Source organism: Anser anser (assembly GCF_964211835.1).
Source record: "Anser anser genome assembly, chromosome: 1".
NCBI classification, from domain to species: Eukaryota; Metazoa; Chordata; class Aves; order Anseriformes; family Anatidae; genus Anser; species Anser anser.
The window spans coordinates 139084288-139104638 of NC_139720.1; the positions used below are offsets into that span (position 1 = coordinate 139084288).

Consider the following 20351-nt stretch of genomic DNA (forward strand, 5'->3'; position numbering starts at 1 on the left):
CTTAGAAGAGAAAACATCAGTATCACAGAAAGGAGAAGCAAAACTGTCTTTCAGTCTTTATTACACAAACAGATCAAGTTTTATTAGGTTAAGTAACAAGACACTTGAAAGGTACAAAAGATAGGCAGAAAAACATTCTGAGTTATAATAACACTTGATGCAGGTGGTGACTCTTTAAAAAATTAAACTGAATGACTGCTCTATATGAAGTAAATAGAGGTGAGAACATGGATAAAAAGGCCCCTTAAAAAAAAAAAAAAATTTAGAAAGTCTTCTCAATGGAATGTTTGGTTTTCACTCCTATGTCATCTGCAATTGTGGGAGATTGCATGAGGAGTGAGCATCTTGGCCTTTCATTCCTAGAAGTCAGAGGTAACTTTGATCTGGTATCAAGTAGCAGTTGATTTCAGAGTTATGCAACCATCTGCTACAAACATGAGCATCTTGCCAGACACCTGAACTCAGCTTTTCCATGTAAAGTGCATATCAAAAGTGAGGTATATTGATGAAGCTGCATAGTGAACTTTATACAATGCCTGTTTTCTCTTAGCCCTGATACTTGGCATTTTTCTTACCTTCATGATCATCTGTTATTGCACAGTCCATTTAAAAATCACAAAAATAGAATTAATTTACAGTGCCAAGCAGCATAAAAACAGCATTTACGCAAGCAAAGAATACTTACTGAGAGGAAATATAACTATAGCGCTACAAAAATATGTTTATAAAGGAAAACCAGTTGTGAAACCTCAAATGAACATGACAAGCTCATGAACTGTATTTTTAGAGCAGTCTGAGTTTAGATTAGAAATAAGTTTCATGTGTGTTTATTTTCAGTGTAAAGGGTATTTTGGCAGCTCCTAATAAAACACATTTTGCTGCAGCAGACAAAACTGTCCAGGGGCCTGGCTGCGGTATCTTCGGATCAACTGCAGAATGGGCATGAATGATAAAAAGAATAACGAAAGTGTTCCAATGCACATATCTCACAAATCGTGAAGAATGTTGTGACTAACCTGCCAGTAAAATGGTTCACAACTGATACTCAGCACACAACAGCAGTGGGTCGGTACCTTACCTTTCATATATCAAAAACATTTTAAAACTTTTCATATTGCATATTTAATACAGACTATGAAAACAGACAAGTCAGTTTCACACTGATAAAATACTGAGAATTGGGGTTGCAGGTATGTGCAGAGTATCTTTTAAACTCCAAGAAAAATAAAATCACAAAACAATTTGTGCAACTAGGGACATTATATTTCTCCTTCTTACTTGGATGTAAAATAAAATAGGAGTTCTTGAGACTTACAATATTGCCAGCTGCTACAGAATCTAAGCACCGCTAAGTAAATTATACCCACATCATAGTTCTCTAGAGACTTCAGCAAGATCTTCCTGCTCTCTTTTTTAAGAAAACGCTTTGAAAGCCTGATGATTTTGAGAGCACTTCTCTTAATGAGTTTTTAAAACATCCCTGGTTTAAGTTAACTGGCCCTTTATGTAGTCCAGGATGTTTAAACCAGGAAACACTCAATGCACACAACGTCTTTTCAGCTTTACAAAGATTATAAAGCTGAGAATGAAATGTTATTTGTTCCTGCTGCTTTGCTGTGACAGTCTAATGGAGGATTAATTTTTGTGTTGAGTTCTATCACGTCTCTGACAAAATCATCGTTTCCTATGAAGTCTCCAGCAATGATGTTAATACATTCTTTTTGTGCTCCTGGATACTGCTGCCTCACCCAGATTTTCAAGCACGGAAGACTCCGGAGTGTCATGTCCTTCAGTGATCCAAATGGGTGTAAAAGAATGTATCTTAAATTTTCAGTAAGGTTAATGCCCGCAACAAAGAATTTTTCTGAAACAAAATCAAAAGGTGACACATTAAATATTCCTTTGAGGAGAACAGAAACCGCTCAGCATTGCATTAACTCCAGATCTAGTTCCGCTGGGAATCATTAAAATGCTAACTTAAGATTGTTTCACAGACCTAGAACTGTTTCAGTGGGCTGTCTTCCTTTGTTGCTGCTGTATGCCACACCGAACAGTTACTAAAATCCAGCTCATTCCTTGAACCACCCCAGTTCAGCTAAACGTGCCTTAAGTGTTCGTTGCGGGCTCAGTGTTCTCCACCCACCGGTCTCCCTCTGTAAGGTGTTTTTCCACAAGGGCTGCTTCCAGATGACTACAGTTCCCACGTGACGCGTGGGAACACACGGTGCATCTACATAAGCATTTTTCTTTGGATCGGGAGTATGCTTCTAAAGCAGTTCTCCCCTTCATCGTCCCTTGGTTCTCCTCCACGTGGTCACATAGGTGAAGGAGCTGCTGCAGTGACATAACCTGTGTACGTAGGTGCACTTGTGCACGCATTTACAGCACTGGGTAAGCTGACATGCATGTTGCACGCCCTCGTGGGTGGGCAAGGGCACTCGGCAACGTGGGAGTGTCTACGGCATGCACAATGGGGTTATATTCCTTACTGCTGTGAACTCCCAACCTATTTCTATTTGTTTTGCACTGCCGTACGTGCCTCTTGTTTCCTTTGAGCGACTCCCGTACATACCTGGTCGGCCCATCCGCTTCATGCGCTCCAGATACTGGATGAGAGCGTGAGTGGAAGTTCTGTTCCCCCACCAGTACGGGATGGCAGGCCACAGCTCGCAGTGCTTCTCCACTTCCACGTCTTCTTCGTACGAGACTATGACCTGGTAGCCATGCTGCCACATGGTCCGCAGCGTTGGAACCACCTAAGGGAAATTATGTCCGGGTGGAAGTCAGCGGGAGCTGTGAGCCTACAAGAGCAGTGTCTGCCGAAGTTCAAATACCAAAGCGTGAAATCGCCTAGACAGCGAGGCTCAAATTCGGTTCAAACAGCTCACCCTACAGCCAGGTGGAGCACTGGATGGATTACAAGCTGAAAACAGTGTTGCAAGGGGAAGACATAGCCCGCTCTGTAAAAGGAGCGACAAGGAACACAAAGCCCTACACCCACCTCTAGGAAAACAGATGCAGAGAAGCAGCAATAGTTTGGGCAGCTGTCCCACACAGACCCAAATTTCTCGCCACAGCCTTTAATGAAAACTCAAGTGTTCAGACTCAGTAAGGCTAAATGTAAGAAAGATGTTAATTCTGATTTCTGTAAGGGGATTGTTTCACAAATCGGGATGCCCCAGCCATTTCGCATTGAGAGAAGGCAAGAGTTGAGTCAGAAACTGACTCAGTGGCCCTCCGTTTATTTATTTTTTTGAAACCAACATTTTAACAGGCATCTTTTCTTTTTTTTAAGAACTTTGTTGGTTAAAAGCTGTGTCTGTTGTTTGTGAAGAGGAAATGCTGGCTTTAGGATATTCCAATTAACTTCTTACTTAAAATAAATACCAAAGTTGAAAAATTTAATGCAAGTCTTTGAAGAGAGCCAGGGGTTGAATGAACATAGAAATCCCTCTTGGCTTCATCCGAGAGAGATTGTGAGCCCCAATTAGATCAGAAAATACTGCAAAATTAAGATACAAGCTACTCATGAGCTACAAAATCTGTGGTTGACAGAAGCCTTTGCTTTTCTACAGCTGCCTTTCTAAAGCTCAAACCTTTTTTATTTTTTTATTTTAAAGGGGGTACCAGAGATGAATACATGAGCACAGGTGCTTATTTTGCAAACAAAGCAGAGATGAAACCGCAGATGTCTGACAAGGGATTTTTAAACCCTAATAACCCAGATCAAAGGAAGACACCTTGAATAGTTTAGGCAATTACAATTTTAAACACAATGTAATGTTGTCACACTGTGGCCTGTGCCAGTATTACATACAGACCTCTACTTAAGAGCTCCATAAATGCTTTGACACTTACTTTTGTTCAACACCAGAGCTGCAGTCTTGAAAGACAGTAGATATTAGGTGATTTTAAAATAAGTGAGCAAGCACGAGGCTATTTGATGTTAATTCTGAATCCGTGATTCTGAAAAGCCCCACAGGTACCTAACCTGCAAAGGCATCACCGCAGAAATGGCGAGGTCTGCTGTGCTGGTAACAGACCCCCTGGAAATGATCCTGCTTGAGGGAAATACTTGGCTTCTCCTTGCTCCATTGCCCGTCCTCCCTCTGTCTGGACACAGCTCGGAAATATTCTCTTTCTTCAGCCAGGTGAAGAAAGCAAAATCTCAAATCACCACCTTCCTTCAGCGAACTACCAGCAACTTGCCCCTCTCCCAGTTAACAGCTGTTTTGTTGCTGTCTTGGAGCTGACCATGTGCCTGAAAGTAAATTTGACTGTCTTCTCCTGTGTTGCTCTGCTCATCCACGACTTACACACTCGAGGTATTTGGGGAAACAACAAAACAGTGTCACTCAGGTCTTCAGTTATTCAGTGGAGGCCTGAATATTCAGAATCCCCTAATTTTGCTGAGAATTGTTCTATTTTAACGCTGCCGTGCAAAATGCTTTGAAATGGTAATAGTCAGCCCTTACTGACACACCAGCTTCAAAGGATTAATTCGAATCGCAAACAGGGTCATCATTATCCAGCACCCCTCACATCTCCAGAGAAAACCCTCTGTTCCTGTGCATCTTTGAAATGTTAATTGTTTAACTGCTAAAAGCTCCCTCACCTTGTAAAAAAGGGAAAGCTAAAAATCTCAACTTATAAAAACGTAGCCTACAAGTAATTTCTGATTATTAAATTTAAAGCCTTTCTGGAGGGTTGGGTGACTGAAAGCTGTTAGGCTGGTTGGAAGGTTAGTTCCAGCTCAAGACCAGGAAAGAAAGCCAAGGCCACCAGCGCAGCTCCTACCTGACAGCAGCTGGTGGTGCCAGCACTTTCTCAAGGAGTGGGCACAGATTCACAGATTCACAGATTTCTCTAGGTTGGAAGAGACCTCAAGATCATCGAGTCCAACCTCCGACCTAACACTAAGTACTCCACTAAACCATATCCCTAAGCTCTACATCTAAACGTCTTTTAAAGACCTCCAGGGATGGTGACTCCACCACCTCCCTGGGCAGCCCGTTCCAATGCTTAATAACCCTTTCGGTAAAGAAGTACTTCCTAACATCCAACCTAAAACTCCCCTGTCGCAACTTTAGCCCATTCCCCCTCGTCCTGTCACTAGGCACGTGGGAGAATAGACCAACCCCCACCTCTCTACAGCCTCCTTTCAGGTAACTGTAGAGAGCGATGAGGTCGCCCCTGAGCCTCCTCTTCTCCAGGCTGAACAAGCCCAGCTCCCTCAGCCGCTCCTCGTAAGACTTGTTCTCCAGACCCCTCACCAGCTTGGTCGCCCTTCTCTGGACTCGCTCGAGCACGTCCATGTCCTTCCTGTAGCGAGGGGCCCAGAACTGCACACAGTACTCGAGGTGCGGCCTCACCAGAGCCGAGTACAGGGGCACAATCACTTCCCTCGACCTGCTGGCGTCGTGGGCAAGGCTGTGTTGCACAGAAACCTTGGAACCAACTCATATCTTGTCAGCAGCTGTAGCAGAGAGGTCCTGATTCACAGAAGGCTGATCTATCCCCTCCTCCTCGCTTGGCACCTCTGCTCAACAAAGGCAATAGCCAAATCCTGAGCCTGGATGCACTAACCCCACACACCAGGACACGGCTGGGGGCAAAAAGCTTTGCAGAAAACAACCTGGAGGTCCTGGTGGACAGCAACCTGATCGTGAGCCAGCAATGTCTCCTTATGACAAAGGTCAACTGCACTCAAGGACAGGCTGAGAGCTGGGTCTGTTCAGCCTGAAGAAGACTACGGACAAGTCCTACTGCTGTCTGCAAATACCTAACGGGTGGATGTAGGGGAAACAGAGCCAGCCACTCCTCAGAGCTGAACGGCAAAAGGGATGGAAGTCAACAGACAGAAGCTGCTGCAAGAGAAATTTTATTTAGCTGTAAGAAGAACAGGTTTACTGTGAGAGTGGTCAAACACTGGACCGAGCTGCCCAGAAAGGCTGTGGAATCTCCATCCTCAGAGATATTCAAGACTGGACAGGATATGGCTCAACGCAACTTGGAAGTTGGCCCAGTTTGCCTGCTGGGGTTGGACTAGATGACTTAGAGGTCTCTTCCAACCTAAGCTATATGCTTTTTTTTATGCTATGTATAGCATCAAAATAATTTGTAATTCTTGCTGTGAAAAGACTTCTGTAAGGTAATCTGAATCCCATCAGCTCAGAAGGCAGTCATCTCCACCTGAGACTGAAAGCCCGTGCCATACTCTGGACTGTATTTTTAACAACCCTTCTACAAAAAATCAGACAGAACAGTGGATGGCAGTTGTGTCCCTACTGTTGTCCCACAACTCAATGGACATGACAGTCCAATTTAATTCCCTCCTCCATACTATGGGAAGTAGGTTTGCTATATTTCCTCAATTTTATTAGGTGAAGACGTATTTCTGATGCAGCAATTTTTTCCGAGGTTAAAAATACAGCACAATCAGAAATGTATGACAATTCTGAACCAAAGGCCTCATTGTAATATATCATCCTTTAAAAAAGGTGGGAAAAAGTCTCATACTTACATTTCTGGGACACAGCTTACACTGGAAAATCTCTTTTATACAGGCAATAAGATGACAGTGAAGTTTCTTGTTTAATCCGTCAAAATTCCTGCAGGCTAAGATAACAACTTCCTGAGGATGAGTTTCCAACCACTTTAATACTTCCCACAGAATATCCTACAAGAGATAGTCATGGCAAATCATTTATGTTACGCAGGGGAAAGAAATAAAACAAACAGAGCATTGACAGCGAAGCAGAACCGCAATCACTATCAGTAACAAAAATTATTGTAGGTTTTGGAGTATGGACATCTGACAGCCCACAGGATGTTCCGGAGAGGCTTCTCTCCAGGAGAGAACCAGGAAAACCTTTCTGCAGGTCTGTGATGATTTGCTCTGGATGTGGGTCTAGCACACCAGACTTAGCAGCTTTATATTTTGATAATACCCATGAGCCTCCTACTTCTTGGAGGCAGGTTAGCAGTAAACCCATCTTCCCAAGCTTCTTTAAGGGCAAACACTGTGTTAGTGGCAAACTGGAAAACAGGGGAAAGCTCTGTGCTTGCTTAAACATGACAGGACCTGTTTTCCCCGTTTGTTACAGGCAATGACACTTCTTGGAGACCACGTCATTAGCAGGGTGGGCAGGCACTACATCTAACTGTCTACTCGAGCATGCCAATCACCATGACATATGACATGAAGGGTCCAGACCTCCAATATGAAGCATAAAACCAAAGTTTAGGCAGTTAATCTACTACAAACTAAAGCTGCATTTGCTGGGATCTGTATAGCCAGGTGCAGATGAATGCACAGCCAGCTAAAGAAGACATAAACTGGTCCACAGTGAGAGAGCACATGCAAAAGAGCAACTCACAGAGGTATCTTCACAGTAGTTGACAGTAATTTGATCATGGGATCCAGACTCGAGTCTCTCTGTCTTTCAGGGAAATACTTTTTCCTCAAAAAAAAATGTTTCTGTGATTTTATTAGGTTTTTAATACCTTCTCCTTTTTAGTAACTTCTGTCCTTATCAGGGAAATGGGACAGCCCTAGGTAGCACCCTGGGACAACACAAGATAAGCCTCAGAAACATCAGAACCCCAGAAACACTTCCTGCGGGGGTAGGTGGTAGAGAGCAACACACAGCAGTTCCAGATTGAGGGTAAGGAACTAACTGACGCTGAAGTGTTCCAGCCCAGTAACCTGCCCTGCCAACTTTCTCCAGTTTGAAGTCCTCACGTTAGGAAAACAAATAACCTATTCAGAAGACCTTGGGCCATCATTTTCAGACTGTGATGGCTCTTACATAAAACAAGCAGCACCGTGCGTAGAGCCATTCTGAAGGCAAGGACAATACCTGTACAACAACAGTCGTGTATACCATATGCACGAAGTACAGATTCATTGATGGATCGTTAGCCTTGTGGGCAATCCTAAAATCCAAGTACCTAACTCCAGCCTCAAGTTGCTCCGTCACAGTCAGTACCTGAAGGGTTAAACACAAGACAAAGGTCCTGAGAGCCTGGAAGGGATTTGTTTCTTTAGATTAGATAACTGGAAGAGGTGTATCGAATTAGCCCTGTGACATTTCTCACAGGTCTTTCATCTTTAAAATGGCACTATAAGGCACCAAGTCATAATATGAATTATTTTACTATCTGACAAGAGGGATTCTGATTTCCCTGCGGAATACACTCCAGATACAGATTAGATTAGTTTCAGACCTCTGCATTTGTCGTGTTCTGAAAGTCAAAGATTCATTAACCTGTGCATAAATACACGATCTCTGTTCACAAGACTATTTGTATAAACAAAACCTGCAGGATCAGCACCTTAGAAATTCCGTATTTATTTTATTAGATCAAAGACTTTGCCACGATTGTCTCTGCGGAGCTCACTCATCCTCAGCAAAAAGAAAAACAAAAATAGAAAAAAATACAAGCTATTGTTGTTTTTTTTTTTAGGACAAAGTCTCTTAAAAAAAAGTTTTAATCAACTTGTCGAAGTCCTACAAAACAGAGGATCTCTTCTATTTTAAATTTCTCTTGGACCTCTCCTACTGACTTCGAGGGCTAAATGGAACATGCAATAAAGCTGAATTTCTGGGGCAAAAAGTCCCAAATGGGGACTTTATCTATAAAAAGATATCTAGTCTCTTATCTATATCAAGACTCTTTCATTAAGAAAATAGAAGCAACTTAGATTAATACTTTTAAATACTAATTTGTCTCAGTTCAACCTGCTTGTATGGGCAACACTTTCAGGTCTCAGAAAAAATACTCGGTACTGATTTAGGCCTGAAAGACTTCAGCAAAAGCTAAACCAACGCAAGGTGTTGTGCCCGATTAACCACATCGGTGGCATTAGCGCCGGGACAGAGCTCAGACACACGGCGGGATGTTCCCCCAGGCTGGCTTTGACCACCCAACTCTCTGCTCCTAGGTTTTACCTCCCCTGGCCACGCCTGAGCTGCAGGGCTGGGGAGCAGCCCTGTGTGCCCCGGGGTGCAAGTAGTGGGGTGGCTCTAACCATGGGAGCTGCCAGCAGCAACATCCACGCCTGCTCGGTCTCCTCCAGGCTGGAGAAGCTGAGGGAGAGACCCAGGGGTCACTGGAGATGGGGAAGTATGTCGCTGTAGGTCATATATAACCTTTGTGGCCAGAAAGAGCATCAGACTAAGCTGCTCTGAACTGCCCCTTGGAGAAACTTCTTTCTTTCCACTGGCTGCATGGGAAAACTGGAGAGATTAGGCTCCTTAATTCATCACCTGCATTTGGATACTCAATTAGACACCGTGAATACTGCCCCCAAGGGCAAAATGTAAGAGGAGGCCTCGTGGAGTGATGCTGCCCGGTGCTGCAGCCTCACATCAGACATCCAGGGCACGAGTGGAGATCACGCTCCCGGCGTCAGCCGCCGCACAGCCAAGACCTGGGCACACAGGCTGACACGCAGCACAGCCAGGGCTGAAGCCAGGCATCACCGAGGCATTGGGCCATCCAGGAACGCGGGGGCCCTACGGTCGGTAGCACTCCTTGATCTGGGTGCTCCAGATACCAACGGGTGGAGTCACCTCCCTGCAGGGACGGCTGGGCACCACGGCACGTTTCCGATCAGCGCTGGGCCGCTTCCCGCTCAGCAAGCTGGGCTCAGGCCAGAAAATGAGCGCAATGGTGTGCGGAGCTTGTTTGTCCCCTCCAGGGTCACCTCATCAGCCAGTGGCCAGCAGGGCAGGAGCTTTCTGAATCTGACATGGGCTTGAGTCACAAAGCAAAAGCGCAGCTCGAGAACAGGCGCTGCGACGAGCGAGTGCCTTTGCACATCAATCTGTGACGTACGTGGTAAGCCGGAGCGTCCAAGACTCCCGTGTGCCAGGGCTGCTCAAACACAGCACAAGGAGCCTACGCATAATCATTGCCATTTATCAATTATTCAGTTTTAATTCACTAATAATGAATGCTCCTTCAAAAAGAACAAAAGTGAAAGGATTTCTGGTGCCTCTTTGATGGCAGCGAAGCCTGTTCTTTAGAAAAATCTTCAAAAGCTCTAACTTAAATTATGATTCCCAATTTTGTCTTTAACGGGCATTTGTGAGGAACAGCAAGAGATAACTGCTACCTTAAAATGTAGTCATTTTGAAAAATGAACTAAACCTTATGCGAGGTGTCACACCTTCATTCCCTTAATCTTTAATGGTAAAAGTTCCCTTACACAATATTTTTGTCTTTGCTGCTCACTGAAATATTTTACACAAGAACGCAGGGGAAAACAACGAACACCTCACACAACAGTGACAGTAAAAATGACAGTATTACCTTCTGAACAAACTGCAAGAAAAGAAAAACCCTTTTACTAACTTCCTTTGATAAGAGTTATATTAAATGTTAACAATAACAACAATAAGCATGCCAAAAAGAAGATGATTTTCTAGTAGCAAGTGGTCAGTTTTAAGCAATATCTTTGTGAACCCTCCCTGCCTAAGCTGACTGATTTTTCCCCACAAAAGAAGATCTGGTATGTACAGCACAGGTATTTCATGAGAGCACAGATTTCTAGGCTGCAAGCTATTCTCTCATTGCTGTATGGGAGAACATGACCGCGCTCAGCACAGCAGCACATACTTGATTTGTTCAGGCCTGGGAGTGTTGGACAACACTTACCTGTGTTATAGACCACTTCATAATGATAGGGCGTACAATGCAGGGCATAAATTTATTTAAAATCTCCACCAGCTTCGATTCATTGCCACTAACGGCAGAGTTTTTATCCAAGCAGTACGTCATAGTGTCGTGACTCCCTGTAGAATAGAAAGATAAATGTAAAATGAACATCATTTCTTAACTACTCAAACACCAAAATACATGGTTATATTGCAGGCACACATCTGACATGCCACTTCATTTCCAAAACATACATGTATGTTGCCTGTAGTTATGTATATTGCCCACGCAGTTATGGTCAAAAGGTGGGCTCTTCTACAGAGATCGCCCACCTGACATTGTTAGCACAAAATCCTCATGAAGGGAGGGCACTGAGACTTGTCAATATTTTCCCTTGACGCAATTCCAGTTTAACCTACAAGTTGTTGATGTGTGCCCCACACTGCATTACAGTGGCCTGTTTCAACCAGCATCTTCTACTGAAACAATTATCTGGATGTGAAAACTCACTTTTTTCAGGCAATAAAAAACACCCCCAGGTTCCTTTCTGAGGAGCTGCTCCCCAGCCACTCGGCTCCGCATCGGCATCTGGCATTACTCTGTCCCAGGTGCAGAGCCTTTTTTGAATTTTCCTTTGCTGAATTTATTTGGAATTTGTCCTGATTTCAGACTGATTCAGATTTTTTTTGGAATTTGTCCTGATTTCAGGATTTCATGCCCACGCTCATCACCTTTGCCCAGGAAAATATACAGAACCATGCCTGAAAGATGAAATTCATTTTCTTACACCTTTGATTGGACCAACTCCTAACTTGGCACTTCAAGCATTAATATCTTAAATATCTGGTAAGAATGCCTCCCTGAACAAAACACCGGTGCTTGAAAGTTTCAGAGACAAATCTAATCTAAGTTTGCATGTGTTAGATGGGCAGGATCCACCTTTTAGGGACTTCAGAATTACCTCTTTCCAGCACAGGGAATTATAAGTTACGTATCAGAGCCAAGCACAGCCTGTCCAAATGTTTGACTTCCAAGAAATGTTAAGCCTGACACATCTCTTGCGTCATATTTAGATGAACCTCTATGTCCGCTTTCTTCGGTACAGGCAGCCAGTGTTTTTGCTGGCTTTTTCTGTTCCATTATTTCTTCTAATTTTGTAGAACATCAATAAACTAACACCTCCGTGAAGTGATTTGCTGGGATCTTTACAGAATATCTGCAAGGAATTTGCATATCATTTTGGTTTTTAAGTCTTCTGTCAAAGTGCTCACTGATGCTAGGAACTTCTAGCATCAGTTGGCATCTTGATGGCTTCTTGAAAGGTCAGTCTTAGTGGTGCCAATGGCAATACTTCTAGTAGCCAAAGGAAAAGGACAGGGTTGTATTTGAAATAAAGAAAATTCTTTAAAGTGGTCAGAAATAGTTTAGTGTCTCATTCTGTTTTTCACCTTCAAAATCTGCTGTCTGCCTGTATTTTCCTGCTTTAAACATCCAAACTAAGATTCTTGCAGATGGAAGTTTGACAATGAGGGCATTCAATCAAAGAAGTTTGTCTTAAAAGATGCAGGAGTCAAACCACTAAATCCACATGGACCTAATCCAAGTTTGAGAGAAGGGAACAGGATTCCATCCATGGGTGTTGCATCTGCTGATGTCAACCAGCCTGCGGATAATAACCTTTCATTTAGGAGTCTTCTTGTGATGTCAGTGAGTTACAGTGATAAGAGGAAGATGGCATATCCATGATGCAACAAATACAGTGCAAAGATAGTGAGCTAGCAAAAAAACAGGCAGTTTTGGAACTTCGAACAGCAACCCCCTGCAGCACCGTGCTGAAGCTGGCACAGCACAGCACCAGTTTCTGAAAGTTGCCTCTGTCTCCTTGTTACGACTTCAGAATACACTTTCTCAAGTTTCCTGAGTGCCCTGTTGTCTTCTTTATCTGAGACGAGCCCAGCCATCCCACTCTGGGAACCCCTCGGCTTATGACACCCTTACCATGTCCTAAGGACCAGACGGACAGGCCTGGCTTCTGCGGGGAGGTCAATAAGCTTCCATTTCCTAATTGAGTTTCCCCCAGACATTGCTCCCTCTGATAACCTGCCAGAGCTGTCTTGACCTGGTTGGTCTTAATTTGTTTTGTTCTGACCTGGGCTAGACGAGTTTTGTAGGTCAGCTGGAGAAGCAACAAAACCTTCCAAGCTACATGTCCTGCAGTGCTCAGAAAAAGTCGTACAGTGTTTGCCAAAATGGACTTCGAATCACAGAATATCCTGAGTTGGAAGAGACCCATGAGGATTATCAATTCCACCTCCTCGCTCCACAGAGGACCACCCAAAAATCAAACCACATGTCTTAAGAGTGTCGTCTGAACGCTTGTTGAACTCCAGCAGGCTTGGTGCTGCGACCTCGTCCCTGGGGAGCCTGTCCCAGTGTCCACCCACCCTCTTGGTGAAGACCCTTTTCCCGACAGCCAACCTGAACCGACCCTGCTGCAGCTTCACGCCATTCTTCAGCCATTCTTTTCTGCCTGCCTGTTCTCCACGCAGACATGCTCATGAGAACATCAAACATTCACAAGAATGCCAGCGTCACTGTTAGAAGAGCCAGGAAGTCAAAAGCACACATCAGCAGGTTCTCAGCTTTCAACCAAGAAACACCGCTGTGAAAGCTCTTTAGAAATAACACTGTTCCTTTTCATTGAAAACCACGGAGCATGATACTGGCTTTTTCAACAGTTTTTGCAAGAGGAATAGAAGATAAAAAGAGAACGTCCTTTCTTCTGTCATAAGATAGCTACTTATTTTCTTATTTTGTTGATTAAAAAAGAAATCTAGATTTTCTTTATAACATCTGAGTACTCTTACATAGACTTTATCCAAAACTGAGAGGTGTTCTTGTTTTGATGTTAACACCCCTTCAAATTTCACATCCAAGAAATCACCACGAAGTATGTTTCTGTTTTTCACTTTAAATCATACTCCGCTATTCCGTGAGGGGTAGAAGAGTTCCACCACAGTTCTCAGGTCCTCCCAGGGCTCTGCTCACTGAAGATAAGACTTGATTTTCCCCACTAACTCTAAATATGGCTTTGCCAAGTTAACCTAGGATACTGTAACCTACATAAAACATCCATCTACGTGCTGTGCTGCTTTCCGCCCAAACCGTCACATCCAAAGGTGTGAGAGAAAACGTGGGCTGGACTGTCCTTTAGTACCATTTTCACTGTGGAGGCAAAGTGCTCAAGAGCTCACAGTCCTCCGGTGCCTTCCCACAAGCCAGTGAAAACAGGTTCTCCTGCACATTCTTCAGGCGGCATGAGAAAAAATATCTATTCAAGGCAGCAGAGAGAACCAGCAATGTGACCCCAAAAAACGCTAATGATAAACAGGTCTGGATGTAGTACCAATGAGGACTCCAACTATAACGCAGATGCATTTACCCCTATCAGCATAAATCTAATTTTCAGAACCAGGGACCAGTAGCTATGTAGTAAAGTCCTTCTCTACACTAATGAAAACAAATGCGTTTATTCCAAGTCCCCATCCGTTCATACCTTCCCAGCCTCTTTTAAACAGTGCAAAGAAACAACTAATAAGGTGAAGTGTTCTCTCCTTTTGGAGCCATTTTAGTAAGAAACAAGAGGTAATAACATATTAGAAAAAAAGCCACCATGGCCAAGGTGAGCAAATGCTCATATTATTAACACTGATCTGACAAGGTGATTCATACTCATCTTGTGCATCTTGATGCAAAAGAAGTCTCACTTTCTTCCCTTTCCTCCAGACATCATTTTTCCCCTCCCCTCTAAGAAACCCCCCAAAATACAGAATAAAGATATTCACATACATGCACACACCACACAAACACTCCCCCAAGCCCTTCTCCCACACAGTGACCCGAATAATAAATATAGCCATCCTGAAATGGAACAAACAGGATGTTCCAGTGCTTAAGTGACATGCCAATAAAGCATCACAGGACAAAAGTTAATCTTTACCTGGAAGAGACAAGTTATAGAGAGGAATATCCCAGAGCTTTTCAGGTAGTTTTGACATCCATCGACCATTTTCGTGGCACACATGAACGGAGGTTTGCAAAGGGCCTTCCATTAGTACCTGTTCTAGAACGTCATAGGGTGTCCTGGGAGGAAAAAAAGAGAAGGATAACTAAATTATTCCATACACTATGGCTGAGTTAATGCCATTGGACCTGTGCAGAATGTATTTATACATGCTATAAAACGTCAACCTTCTCTCAAGTCGCAGCAACAAAATGTCAAGAGGCTCACAGGCACAGAATACAGTGCTCTTGTTAATATTGTCTTCCCACACAATGCCGAAGGGATGTTCCAGCTCCGAGCTTGTCAAGTGACCAACTGAAAGAAGAACAGAGCCATGACAAACATGCACAGCTTTGTCGGTGTGGAGAAATGATTGTCCACATTGGCTATATCAACTACCACAGTAGGCTATAGCCGACTTCCAGAAGGAAACAATGTCTGTTCCCAAATCCTTAGCAGCCCCCAGGAGAACGATGGCAGGACCAGGCAGGGGCTGGGTCTGCAGGCCCCTCGAGAGAACAAAGCTTCAATCCAGCCACCGCAGCAATGCCTCTGCCAGACAGAGGATTTTCGCATCATGCTGGCCTCTGGGGGTCAGATGAAAACTTCCATCTTCTTACACCCCATTTTGACAAGATCTCTTGATGCCTGTCCTTATCTCTGCTACTGAGCCCATGACCACAAGTACTTCAGTTGTTCAGACCTTCCTGAAAGCTACTCCTGAACCGTTCTTCTTGGATAACTCTCTCTGGGATCTTCTGGAAAATTTGCAACAGTCACACGGGAGTGCCATTAAAGTGCAACCCAGGTGAGAAATCGTGGCCATCACTAGGGCCTACTAGAGTTATGCTGTTCATTTTTCACTTTATTTTCTCCCAAACAACACAGAACATGAGGATGAGATCCTCATGACGTTTTTTTTTCTTTCTAGGATGTTGCCTGAAGGTCAGGTTTTGTTTGTGAAGGTAAAAGCCTTCCTTCTTTCTACCAGTGTCAAGGCTTTGTCTGTTGTTTTTTGTCCCCAGCTAGGTAGTAGAACACTTTTTTAGACCATGGCACAGTGATCACCAGTAATAACATCACACCTTCCACTTCCCTCCTTTTCAAAAAGCTAGCACTGTAAATGTTTCCTCCCTACAGAGACAGCAGTCGCATTTGTATCGTGCAGGTTTTGTGCTGCACCAGCCTACCTGACTCGTCCCTGTTCCCTCTTGCTGCATCTCTGCACAAGGTTGCTTCTCCCCAAAACATTCTTTCGGTTGTTTTGGGAGGTGGCTGGTTTTTCAGGATTTACAAGTGAGCTGTGCTATTTATATGAAGAACCCGTGGTTTCCTTAAACGTGGCGCAATACATTTTTTTGACAGTCACATGAGGTCATCTGAAAGATAACATTAGGAATGGCTTTCCTATGCTTTACGCACACATCACCCATAGCAGACACAACCGGCTTTTACATCTGCTGACGCACGATGCACGTAGCATCGCTAGTCCAACCTGCCTGGCTGCTCATCGGTGTGGCTTTGACTCGGTCTAATTGAGTTAGATATCACCCCAGTTAAGATAAGGATGGGATCCCGTCGACCAAGGGAAGTGCCCAGCAGCCGCAGCCCAGTGACAGCGCAGCGACACTGCCCACGTGTCCTGGGGTTTTCCGCCTGGCGAAGAGCGGCTGCCTCAGTGGTTATCCGCACACACGCACAAGGCCCTTGCGCAAGCAAGGAAGAAGTGGTTTGAACCTGCTCCCTTTGTCTGCTTGCTAAAAAAAAGAGCAGGTATTTGATGGGCTTGGTGCAAAGGCCAGTGGAAAAACTCCCATGGGTTTATTAAAAAAAAAAAACAAAACACCGATCTTCTTGTCATGGATGAGCAAATGGTCTCTACGTGCCACATCTGGAAATAAGTTCAAACCTCAGCAAGATCACCTCAGACATCTTCCAGCTCTGCAACGTAACATGCCAGCCCTCTGCCTCCTGCAGACCCCTTGCTCTGACAGTGGAGGTTTCCTGCTGACCTCATCCCCTCCTGCTGCATTTCACAGCTCCTCTGACCGCACACCACTGCTCTCCTGGGGCCGCCCTGCTCCTCTGCATGAGTGATGCTCCCAGGCCATGCTGGAGCTGTACCCGCTGCCACCCTCTCTACCGCCAGGCATTTTCACTGCCATGACTGACACTGGCACAGCCCCATGGCCCTTCACCAGCCGCAGATCTGCTACGTGGAGGTTTTCACCCAGGAAGGCAGCAGGGGTGGTCGGGCGGTGAGAAGCCACCAAGCCGGGAGTCCTTACTGAGGGACCACTTCCCTCCTCCTCCTCCCATCCAGCCTCTGTTTCCTGCTGACCCTCCAAGGACCCAGCTCATCAGAGGCCAGAAATTAAGCTACCCCTGCTGAAAAAGTTTTGGGTTTCTGCCACATTCGTCCCTCACAGGGGCCAGCCAGTGACCTCTCAGCTGGAGCAGTCGCTGCCCTGACCCTGGTGGGACCGGGACGCTCCATGAGGAGCATCCTGCTGGGCCTGGGGAAGCCAGCAGTGACAGAAACGGCGAGACCAAGCCGTGCTGTGGTCCTGCCCATCAAGTCCCACACAAAAGCAATCACGCCGGGCTCTGGCCTGAGCCCCTGCACAGCACAGCCCCTCGGTGCTCACCCCACGCTCGGCTCCTACCTTGTGTCAGAGAGGCGGCATGTCCTTCAGGGAGAAACCACGGCTAGCCTGCAGGAATGAAATCGCAACCGTTAGCTACCACCTAAGTAAATCTCAAAGTTTACTTCCCCATTCCATGCCTTCCTTCCCACCTTCCAGCCTGACGGCAGTGCCACACGGCACTGCCCTAACTACCCCTGCTCCCACAGAGCCGGTGCCTGCTTTCCCACCCGACCCCGGGCAGCCTCAGCGCAGAATAATGACATTTTAAACAAAACGAGCCCTCAGGTACGGAAACCCCCTGGGGTGCCAGCGACCACCGCCCTGACAAAACCCCAACCTCAGCGGCAGCCCGCCCAGAAGGGAACTGCCGCCACGGCAAGTCCGGGAAACAACGCGAACCCCGCCAACCGCGCCAGCGCGGAGCGAGCTTCCGAGCAGAAGGGCGAGGGGAATGAAAATTAATAATAACGTAAAAACCCCGAAAAGCGGAACGCTCCCCGAGCAGCGCTCCCCGCGGCGTGTCAGCGCTGCCCCTGCCAGCAGCCGTGCCCCCGGCCCGCAGCAGGGCGGGCGGCTCCCCCCGCGCCCCCTCACCGCCTCACAGCGGCGGCACCGCCGCCATCCCGCTCCCCCGGGCCTGCCCGGGCTCCCCGGCACGGCCGCGGGCGCAGCCGGGGCCGGGCGGGGCCGAGGCCGGGGCCGGGGCCGGGGCTGGGGCCGGGGCAGGCCCCGGGCAGGTGGCTGAGGGGCGGGAGGAGCCCGCGGCCGGCTGGGGGTGGAAGGGAGCAGCGGGGAGGGAGTGGCGGGCCTCCGGCCGCGTTAAAACCCCCAAAAAAATAAAAACTCTTATAAATATACCAGTGGTACCTTAGGTGTCTGCTTCTTCGCCCCTTTCTCACAGAGTTTCCGTCCTTCAGTTTCTTTTCCTCATCTTGCCAGGCTCGCATCCGTGTGGAAATTTGGAAATTCACCCGTATTTATGACGGCTCCCTGCAGAAATCCAGGCAAGCTCCTCGACGAGCTTTCCTGTGGAAGCAGGCAGGCGGTAAAGCAGGGAGGGAGTGCCCTACAGAGGCAAACACGCAAACCCCCGCTGCGGTTTCGGAAGCAGGGTGCCCACAGGGCTTCACTTCCCCCCGCAGGGCAGCATTCCTAGTGGGTCATCTGCAGTGGGACTCCGCGATCACACCGCGGCCAGGACGAGGGGAAAACTCAGGCTGCTACCATGTCGTGCCTCTTCACGCAAGGGCGTATCTTCCAGATACCCCTTCTTCACTATCTCAGTTTTGCAGAGCAAAAAGGAAGAACCGTGTTCTTGCACAGAGCGAAACTTGGAGGAGTGGCAGCGGGCAGAGCTGGTTAACATCCAGCTGCCGAGCCTCTTCCCTTGGCAGTCCCAGGACAGCAGGGCTGCTGAGCCTCCATGGTTGTGCCACGTTTCAGACTGCTGTTTATAGATCAACACTCCTCTAAATTATCCCAAAATTTTCAGGAGATATAAAATAGACATGGAGCAGGTTGTAAAGGTAGGAACCAAAAGGACAAAATGCCCAGAGGGGTGAAGTTGAGCAAAAGAGAAGGTAATAAAGAGGAGATGCTGTTTATAGGCTGTGGGGGTTTCCATAGACGTGACAGAAAGTGACTGAGAACAGTTTCAGGAGAACCATCTTGTGTGAAGTTGTCAGGACTAATTGGGAAATATGGCTGTAGAGAGGAAGAATTACAAGTTGTTTTTGTGTTAATTTGAGACGAACAACAGGAAGATCAAAAAACAAACCAAACCAAACCAAACCAAAAAAAAAAAAAAACATGGAACTGAAATACCAAAATATTTTATCCTGGAGGCATTATAACAGGACTTCAGGTCCTGGGACCTCAGGTCCTGGGACCTCAGGACCCAGGTTTGGGTCTCAGTTCTTCTTCAGCTGCTCTGGAATTACTGGAGATAGCAAGACAGTTCCTCCTGGTTTAGTCCCTAGGTCACAATCTCTCTAGGGGGGATTTAGGAAGCCAGTAAAAGGAGGAATGACGGGAAATTAATCAGCAAGCGATTAAGCCCTGAATAAGCATGTCTCCCAAGGAAGGGTCAAGGAAAGGATAACCTCTAGCAATATTTGCAAAAGTAATGATAGCAGATCTCAAGATCGGGGGGGGAGGTGGGGGAGCCCAAGATTTCTTACCATGCCTGCAAAATAAATGTCTACATTAAAAAGATGGATAGTGGAGTTCAAAGATATTGGACACAGAAGAACTTCTTACCCAGAAGGAGCTTTTGAAGCATTTGGTAATAAAAAGGTTTAAAGCTGGTTACATTTATGAGAATCAAAACACATAGATACAGAAGCTTCAGCATTGCATCTTGATGGAAACACAGGCCTGATTTATAGCTGTGGATCAGAGTGAAATATTTCTGGTTTATTAGTCAGAGCGACACCAGTCAGAGAGGCTTAAACTGGACTTCATACATTTAAACAGGCCTGGCTGCCCAAAATAAGATAAACTGCACTCAGTCTGAGAGAAATCAATCATCTTCTCGGAGGACTTCAAGCCTTCGGAGGTTTATTGAATGCTGGCAATATCTGGGATGTTGCGAGAGATTTTTTTCTTCCCTCACCATTTTTTTTTCCAGACATTGCACACCACCACTTCTTTACTCCATAACATGCAGAAATGCCACGCAGCTGGTAAACAACCTTAGCTGAATTCCCTGGATTTGAGGTGTTTGCTTGTTCTGGGGACATTTGCAACACCCTGGCAACGTGTGTTTGTTCCTGCCCTGACTGACTGATAAGTCCCCTCAACCCTCACCTAATTTCTGTCTTTGGGAACAAACAGGCAGCCTAACATTTCAGAGAGAAGTCTGCATATCTGACGGCTGCAGCTGTGATGACGCCTGAGAGCAGGGCAAACAGTGAGGAGACAGCCTGCAACACCAGGGAGATCACCCTGCGCAATAAGAAGGGCCTGGGAAGGTG

General features: G+C 45.9%; 1 protein-coding gene across 3 annotated transcripts; it reads right to left on the reverse strand.

Moving 5' to 3' along the window:
- Positions 1 to 56: 56 nt before the first annotated feature.
- PLCXD1 (phosphatidylinositol specific phospholipase C X domain containing 1) lies at positions 57 to 18626 on the reverse strand. 3 transcript variants are annotated; one of them, XM_083805308.1, is made up of 8 exons: positions 18244 to 18626; positions 17395 to 17442; positions 14666 to 14808; positions 10666 to 10802; positions 7863 to 7991; positions 6524 to 6679; positions 2573 to 2756; positions 57 to 1864 (listed from the first exon to the last, which is right to left on the reverse strand). In XM_083805308.1, exons 3-8 carry the CDS (start codon positions 14775 to 14777, stop codon positions 1572 to 1574), a joined length of 1011 nt encoding a protein of 336 aa, XP_083661434.1. In that variant the 5' UTR covers positions 14778 to 14808; positions 17395 to 17442; positions 18244 to 18626; the 3' UTR covers positions 57 to 1571. The 3 variants fall into 3 exon arrangements, with proteins under 3 accessions (XP_083661434.1, XP_083661433.1, XP_083661432.1); XM_083805307.1 differs by lacking the exon at positions 18244 to 18626 and adding an exon at positions 17971 to 18110; XM_083805306.1 differs by lacking the exons at positions 17395 to 17442; positions 18244 to 18626 and adding exons at positions 14917 to 15043; positions 15919 to 16084.
- Between the last annotated feature and the right edge of the window lie 1725 nt (positions 18627 to 20351).

Coding starts and splice junctions, on each gene's coding strand:
- PLCXD1 (XM_083805306.1), bottom strand. CDS start 15,979: ATGTTTTGGGGAGAAGCAACCTTGTGCAGAGATGCAGCAAGAGGGAAC. Junction 7,992..10,665: donor TGAAGTGGTCTATAACACAG/GTAAGTGTTGTC, acceptor TTAACCCTTCAG/GTACTGACTGTGACGGAGCA. Junction 2,757..6,523: donor GTAAGCTGTGTCCCAGAAAT/GTAAGTATGAGA, acceptor AATTTCCCTTAG/GTGGTTCCAACGCTGCGGAC.